The sequence below is a fragment of the Lygodium microphyllum genome, chromosome 2, assembly GCF_053477565.2.
Source record: "Lygodium microphyllum isolate KBCC chromosome 2, Lygodium_microphyllum_v1.1.10, whole genome shotgun sequence".
Classification (NCBI taxonomy): domain Eukaryota; kingdom Viridiplantae; phylum Streptophyta; class Polypodiopsida; order Schizaeales; family Lygodiaceae; genus Lygodium; species Lygodium microphyllum.
Genome location: NC_141136.1, coordinates 143,057,045 through 143,065,315, shown reverse-complemented (window position 1 = coordinate 143,065,315; position 8,271 = coordinate 143,057,045). Strand labels below are relative to the sequence as shown.

Here is an 8,271-nt window from a genome sequence, read left to right as displayed (position 1 = left end):
TTCCCAGACTCCACATGCAAGTACTCCACATGCAGGTACTCCATATGTAGATACTCCATATGCAGGTACTCCACGTGCATTGACTGAAGCACAAGCATCTGCAGAAGCACGTGCATCTGTAGAAGCTCGTGCGTCCAGCGAGGTAGAGGATAGTCGACAGAGAGGGAGGAGGGAGAGTCGAGGGGGAGGACGAGGCTTGTGTGGGGGTTGCCTAGGAGGTGGCGAGCGATCACCCTCACTAGTAGATCATGTAGAGGAGATTGTATAACAGTACTATAGAGTTATAGATGCTGGTGGCATCTTTCATGATGATGAGGGAAGAATGTAATGGCGTACATGAGGAGCATCATGCATGCGGCGTATAAAGATTGTTTCATTGCCTTCAAAAATCAGAAAAGCGGCTTGTGGCAGGAGGTGTTGAGGGCAGTCCATAGGAGGTATCCAAATCCTGAGGGTCAGCGATTCTCGGATGATTGGGGACGCACAAAAGTGAGGGATATGCTTTACAACAAAAGATCCCACCTCATGACACGCGTCAGGGACTCACTGCGGAGGCAGGAGGAAGGGCGTGGAGGCTATAGCCAACCACCTATGTGCCACCGCATAGAGTGGAAGAAAGCCAAGAAGAAAAAAGTAGAGAAAGTGAAGAGTCGCCAATACGCAGAGGCGCGACGGATCCAAATGGAAACAATGGGATCGTCGCATTACAGATCGGGCGACAGAGAGTCGTGGGAGGCAGAGTTTGTAAGTATATTTTAATTTTTAGTTTTTTTAAATTTATATTTCTTTCAATTCTTTATATATTTTATTCTAATATATTGTGACTCATAATTGTTTGTATAAAATGTTTTGCAGACTACCATCGTTGGTAGGACACCTACTCCTAGAGAGGTAGGTTACCATCAAGGCCATAACTGCGCAGTGACATGGCTTCACTTCTATGAGGAGGGTCTCATCACTGAGGACCAATACAACCGGCCATGAGGATTCGACAGCCAGAGGAGGTATGTTTTTCTTACTTTCCTATTAAAAGTATAGCTAATTATAATTTTTTCTCCACCTTGTCTATGTAAGCAACCCTGATCTTTTATGTGTGTAGGCGAACCCGGATGTGGAGCATAGCGAGGAGGGGGATAGCGACGCTAGTAGCCATGGTGGTACTAGCAAAGATGTTTCCTCTTCAAATTCATAAAGGAGCACCATACCTCCTCATGAGGTCTTCTTTTCTTGTATATGTATGATATCTCTTTGAGCCTACTGCTTGCGGCCACACTTTAGGTCACAAGCACTTAAACTTCCCTTGTAAATGCTTTTGATATATAATGAATACATGGACTTTTATTTTCAATTCTCGTGCCCGTAAGATACATTGTCTTTTTCCCAAATGCACAATCTGATATATGGGAGGGAAAAAAAAAACCAGAGAGCCTACTGCTTGCGGCCACACTTTAGGTCGCAAGCACTTAAACTTCCCTTGTAAATGCTTTTGATATATAATGAATACATTGACTTTTATTTTCAATTCTCGTGCCCGTAAGATACATTGTCTTTTTCCCAAATACACAATCTGATATATGGGAGGGAAAAAAAAACCAGAGAGCATATGCTCTGGTTTTTTTTTTCCAGTTCTATTTTGCGCATCTATCTACACGTCTAAATTGCAGATAATTCACGTTTATACGCGGGTTTATAGTGCAGACTACACGCGCTTATACATGCGCTTCATAATTCAAATTTACAAAAGAAATTAAATATCTTTTTTTTAATGACATTTTTTATTTTTCGTTCGCATCTACTAGTGCTTGTAAAAGTGCGCCTACCAGCGTGTCTATATGCGCGTGTATATGTGCATCTATTACGCGTCTATTTATACGTGTAAATTCATTGATACATGCGATTATAGACGCGAAATGGTAGACACACAAATAGAGGGGCGGATAGATGCGCCCGTAAGAATTTCTCTATATTCAAAAATCGCATCTAAATGTGCGTCTATGAGGCCTTTTGTTGTAGTAAGCCTATATTATCTCATTCTCTTCTTTTACTTCTTTCGCATGCTCACTATCTCTTTTACATGATCTCTTTCATACAAAAGTAAAAATAAAAAATGAGAAGAACACACAAAAGACCCTACAACTATGCTTTTTTCTTTCTATTGTTTATGTTCATGGAAGAGAGATGTGACAAAAGGAATTAAATATGAATAAAATTAGAGGGAATAAGAGGGCTTGTAATTATGCATTGTGTATTGGGTGTCAGAGGATACAAAATTGTATATAGAAAATGAATGTTTTTCTTTAATTATAAACATAAATACATGCATACAACAAATTTACTAGCAATTTTACTAGTGTTGATAGTGATGGCACACTAAAAATCCTCCAAGCAGTTGGAAACGAATGTCGAAAGAGTTTTTATTTATTGTAGTGAGGGCCTTAAGCATGAAGCATTAATTCAAGATTTCCCCCTCTCATTTAATTTTGTTGACACTACATCTATTTTTTCATAGTTACTGAATTTTATGTGAGGTTGGTTACATTATTCTACACTCCAATAAGCTAGTTATGTGTAACGTTTAATTAGAATGTACTTGTGTATAAGAAAGTCTCTATAAGTGAGAAATAGACCTTAAAAATCATGCCACACACTTGTCACAACTAGACTTTTCCAATGTCTCATAAGTAGGGTAAAGGGGCCAATAGGTTGTCATCTAACAATCCTCTATTATAAATTTTTTTTCCAAGTGAGTTGCATAAATGTTTTTTAATGGTCAAACTATTTATATTATATAGAGCTCAAAGAAAAAATATTAGGATATTTTGATATTTTTATCAAGTAGCCTTAGTTACAAATGAAAGGTTCATAAAAGAGGGACAGTGAGGGGCCAATAGAGTTACACTCGAGGATGCATTGCGTTAGGGTTTTACAAAATCTAAAATATAAAAAAATTTGCATGGCTCAATTGTTTGACTTAAGTTAAGCTCATTTGTAATTTTAAAAAATTCTATTATATTGTTAAGTGGCTAAAAAAGCCACATCTTTCTTGTAAAATTGTCATAACACCATGTTAGGAAATATGGGAATTTTCTATAAGTTTAGGACACATGGTCAAATCTTTGGATTTGTTATAACTTGAACACTATAACTCCAAATGGAACGCTCTATAGCTCAATAGATTCCATTTTTCAAGAGCTTTCCAATGATAAATCACATCAAATGGTTTTGAGAAACTTATGTGCATGTTATTCGAGTGCCACTTTTTTAGTATTCAAAAAATGAAAATTGGGAGATTCCCAAACTCATTAATATTGTGTTTCATTCAATTAAGGTGGGATGTATTTTCTTTTTGGAGGGTGCTATTTTATTGGCCCCTTTACCCTAAAGTTAGTATTTTTTATAACAAGTATGAGGCTTAACCAAGGTGCCATATGCAAACTGTCTTACATGTCCTACGTCCAAAGGGTATACCAAGTAGTGGGGGTGATATGACCCTACGTGTCAAACATTGTTTCTACTTCTCACGTAACGACTTGTCTCAAGCTTATTTAAGTGAGACCAACTTTCAAGGGTTCACGTGACCGACCTAGGGGGCGACGATATGCACCAACCGCGCACTTGTGAGACCGACAGTCCATGTGACCGACTGACTATACATGGATGGGGTGACTATAAATACGGAACGCGGTAACAAGTTACGAGTTTCGTCTCTTTCGCAATGGGCCGGGTTGCTGCTAGGCTGTGCATGCTGTTGTGGTATGCTTTGTGTTTTGCCAACGTGAACGTTTGGGCGTCGTTGCGGCCGCCATGGGAAGACGGTTGGGAAGGTCGATTAGGATCAAATTTGAAGGGTGCTCTTACAGTGACGGAGCTGCGGCACAGAGACCATCCGTCGTCGCCACTGCGGCCCGAAAACGCAACGGAGGAAGAGGTGGTACAGGCGAGGTACAGGCGGGACGCGGCGAGGGTGGCACAGCTGCAGCAAAAGATCATAAGTCATCATCTTCAAGACAATATTGGATCGAGTTACGACATCATCGGTTGGAATAAAGATGGGCCCGACTCATTCACGGCGACGGTGGACCCGGGAGCGCTGGACGTGGGGGAGTACTACGTCATGATGAGTACGGGCGACCACTCCAAGTTGAACACGTTCACCATCGACACGGCGAGCAACCTAACGTGGATCCAGTGCGCGGGTTGCGAGGAGCAGTGTGTGCCGTACTGGGATCCGGTGGACTCGCCGACGTTCCAACCGGTGGCTTGCAACGACACGATGTGCAAGACGTACCCACACTGGCACGGGTGCACGAGCCAGTACGAGGGAATACAGTGTTCTTTCAGGGCAACGCACGGTAGCGGGATCGTGGCCATGGGGGTGTTCGCGCATGACACCCTCGGGGTAGGGGGGCACACCTACCGTAATCTGCTGTTCGGCTGCGCGCTCAACGTCAGCCAGCTGGGGGGGCCGGCGGGGTCGCTGGCCCTGGGCCCGGGCGCGTTCTCGTTCCAGTACCAGATTCGCAGCCCCGTCTTTTTCTGCCTCCCCTCTCGCAACCGCGCCTTCGAGCCCCAGGAGGGCTACATCGGGTTCGGCTTTATCGAGCCCCCCGGCCGCATCGACCACGTCAGATACGAGGCCAAAGCTGAGTCTCTCGGTTACTTCTTGCCTGTCACCAACCTCAGTGTCGGCGGCACTCTTCTCGACGTGGATCCTACGCTCTTCAGCAGCCCCGACAACCCTGGTAGCCTCGCCGGCACCATCCTCGACACGGGCACGACCTTCACCCGCCTTAACAGCACCCTCTACTCGGCATTCCGAGACGCCGTAATCGCAGCAGCTCAACCTTTGCAGCAGATGGCTGAAGTGAGTCCCTCTTATATCAACATGATTCTGACTTCATTCTCTCAGAAGTTAACGAGTCTATAATCGTCGATGCTCAGACGACGTTTATGTGTCTGTTAGATAGTCAGAGATAATCACTATCGTGTCCGCTCATTTTGCAGCCGATCATGCCGTTCGACACTTGCTACTCATTCCCGGACGGCAACATACCCGACAGCTTCCCTGGCGCGGCCTTCCATTTCGATGGTGGCGGTGTCATGCACCTCCCCCCCCAAAACGTCCTGACGCCCACCACGGTCCACGGCAATGATACTTATTGCCTTGCCTTCAAAAGTACTACCGGCACCAATATAATCGGCAACACCCAACTCTCCGGTATTCTTGTGGACATTAACATCCACACTTTCAGGGTGGGCTTCTCCGCCTGCTAATTATCATTTTGTCGGCAATAGAACACCTTTGCAGTAAACCCTGTGTATACGACGGAAAGTTTTGGTTTGTATAATTATATACACGCTTTTGCATAAATGAAGAAGCATTATTCCTGGAATATTTTGGATTCTTTGATCATCGTACATTGATTCCATTTTTGCACAGCTTGTGCAAAGGTTAGTCGAATATGACTTTCTGGCTTTCCGCACGAACCTAGACGTTTGTCAGCATTGTCAGTAAGTGTACGCTTAGCTCCTGCAGCTTGTGAATACTTGTCCTCTACAAGTTTTATTTTCAAAATGTTAATTTTGCAACGGCTATCAATATCACATTATGTCCCGCAAAGTGCTCTCTTCGCTTGACATTTTCAAGTATAAAGAAATTGAAAACTGTAGTACATTTTCATGGTGGGAATACAAGGTTCTGTTTGTTAATTTTTTATTGCCTCCTACAATGGTGATGGCTTCGCAATTAATCATTGGATTGATGGTCACTGTGTCGCAGAAAAATAAAAAACAAATGTAGATGTGCATATAGCTATTCCTCATGTAATTTTTGAGTTATTGTGGTTGCTAAGCTTGATTCAGCATTTGCATGGAAAGTATTTAATGAAATTGCAAAAAGTGAAGGTTAAAATAGACACGAATTAAAAGCTAGAGTTTCCCACACTCATGTACATGTCCACGTGCAAAGCATGTATGTAGTATGAAGATAGGTGCATCACACGATTAAGCATGGAAGACTCAAGAGTATGGCTTGCTAAAAGCAATGATGGATGAATTGTAGACTTTGGTGCAAACTTGTTAATTGTGAATACGATGCAAAGGGTTGTGTAACATATACTTAAAACTTTGAGTTTCTTATTGATTTCATGAACTTTAGAGTAAAATTGTTGAATTTTATGGAGAGAATGCTTTGGCTCCCTATTAGCAATTCTAGCATGTTTTGGTTCTCACAGATAGCCGATATGACCATATCACACTTTGCCTACACATATGAATGCACCTTCAAGCTATGAATGTAGTGATACCTTCCACACATCATACTATTGTGAGGGATTCTTTTGGTATCCCTTAGTGAGACTAAGCATAGAAGATTAACATGTATTAGTCACAATGAGAGATGATGGAAATGTTTTTATTGCCTTTTGGCATGTAAGATTTGGAGGGTTCTAACAACTTCTTTTCTATTTCCTAGGGATGTATTCACAAATTTTTGTAGTGGATAATTGAGCTCTTTCTAGGAGCCATGAGTTATTATTTTGATTTCTTGGGTCCACATGACACTATGGTCAATGGAAAAGTTTGCTTCAATACAAGGATATATATATATATATATATCATCATGATGCTAATTGGGATAGCATAAGAACATGATCTCTTGGCATTCCATAAAGATACTTATATTGGGGTAACTAAACATGGAAAACTCTTCTAAGATCTCATTTATGATGTAAAGTGTGGTTCTTACTAGGGAACCTCATCTACATGTACCATTAAGGGAATATCCACCAATAATGGATGGGATGAAGGAAATCTTTAAACAATCAAAGTACTTGACTCTTTATGTTATCTAAGAACCAATAAGAAGAACAAGGTAGAGACCATAGAATCAAAATGATTATGGAGAAGACAAGGATAGTAAGGAGAACAAAAAGCATGTTACAATTGCAAGGAGATAGGCCACTTAAGCTCTTATTATCCCTCTTTACCAAGGAAAGGAGAAGATATGTATCAAATTCCTACGAATCTACAATTCCAAATAAGAGAAACAATTATGCTATTGATATCAAAGAAAAAGTAGTACCTACCATAGAAAGGGAAGAAGGAAAAGAAAAGAGTACAACAAACTAAACATGCATGGAGAAAGTCACTAAAGCTCCAGTGGAGAGGAAAAAACGGTGGGAGAAAGATTAGCCTATGTAAAGAAAAAAGATGAAGTAGGTTATTGGAGAAGAGATCAATAGGATAAAGAAGAAGAAAGTACATAGGAGAGAGTCCAAGATGAAGGATTTACCTCTAGGGAAGGCCAAGAAAGTTGACTTAAAGAGAGATCTACTAGATAAGTGAGGCTTTCATATAGTTTACACAACTATGTCCTACACTAAGAATGGCATGGAAGGAGTTGGTGAATGCATAAAAGTTCAAAGCAAAGAAGGGAGAAGTATGTAGCATAGAAGACCTCCCACATACATGTCCTGTTGTGGAGGCTTGGTACTTTAATGAGAACATAGAAGAGGTATATACTCATGGTTCTCCCACATATATGTCCTGTTGTGGAGGCTTGGTACTTTAATGAGAACATAAGAGAGCTATATACTAATGGTGGGGCATATCTGTGTGTAATAACGCAAGTATCTATGCAAAGACTAGATCCAAATATAATAGTCATTTTAGGTTTCATGATTATGCTTGCCAACAATGTGAACATCAAGTTCTTGGGTGTTGTCATGCATGTAAGCTTATCCTATCTATGATGCCAGGAGGCATATTCTACGGTGGATTGTGTGATTATATTTATTTTTCGGGGCTCGTACACAAGGTGGATTCCTTGCGTGAGAAGTTGACGGGGACGCTTGTCCTTTTCGGACATCATATTAATTTAATGTGCACGTGGGTGATTCCATACCAGGTGATTTCGTAAAAATACATATTAAATTAATGAACATTTACAAGTTTAGAGTGTGCACCCGAATTAAATTAAGATCATGACGAGTTCCAACCTATTTAATTATTTTGTAGCTGAAAACTGCTAGGTATTCACTTTTTTTAGATTTTATCTAATTATTTTCTAACAATTGTGAATACTTCAGTTGATGTGTAGAGCAGATGGCAATAGCATTGGATAGCACTAGAGGATGACGTGAATCCAAATGCCTAGAAGAATTACTATTTTTGATGGGTGCATGCCTTATCACTAAAGACGTGACACCAATATTTATTCAAGCGTGCTTATTTATTAAAGCACTTGACAAAACATTTATTATCTAGTATGCG

The 8,271-nt window shown here is 41.0% G+C and overlaps 1 protein-coding gene across 1 annotated transcript; it reads left to right on the top strand.

Annotated features, from left to right (window-relative positions):
- The first annotated feature begins 3,715 nt into the window (after nt 1-3,715).
- LOC148040420 (protein ASPARTIC PROTEASE IN GUARD CELL 2-like) lies at nt 3,716-5,274 on the top strand. Its single transcript, XM_087663876.1, has 2 exons — nt 3,716-4,864; nt 5,005-5,274. The coding sequence occupies exons 1-2, from the start codon at nt 3,716-3,718 to the stop codon at nt 5,272-5,274; spliced, it is 1,419 nt and encodes a 472-aa protein (XP_087520002.1).
- Nucleotides 5,275-8,271: the final 2,997 nt, after the last annotated feature.

Coding starts and splice junctions, on each gene's coding strand:
- LOC148040420 (XM_087663876.1), top strand. CDS start 3,716: ATGGGCCGGGTTGCTGCTAGGCTGTGCATGCTGTTGTGGTATGCTTTG. Junction 4,865..5,004: donor CTTTGCAGCAGATGGCTGAA/GTGAGTCCCTCT, acceptor CTCATTTTGCAG/CCGATCATGCCGTTCGACAC.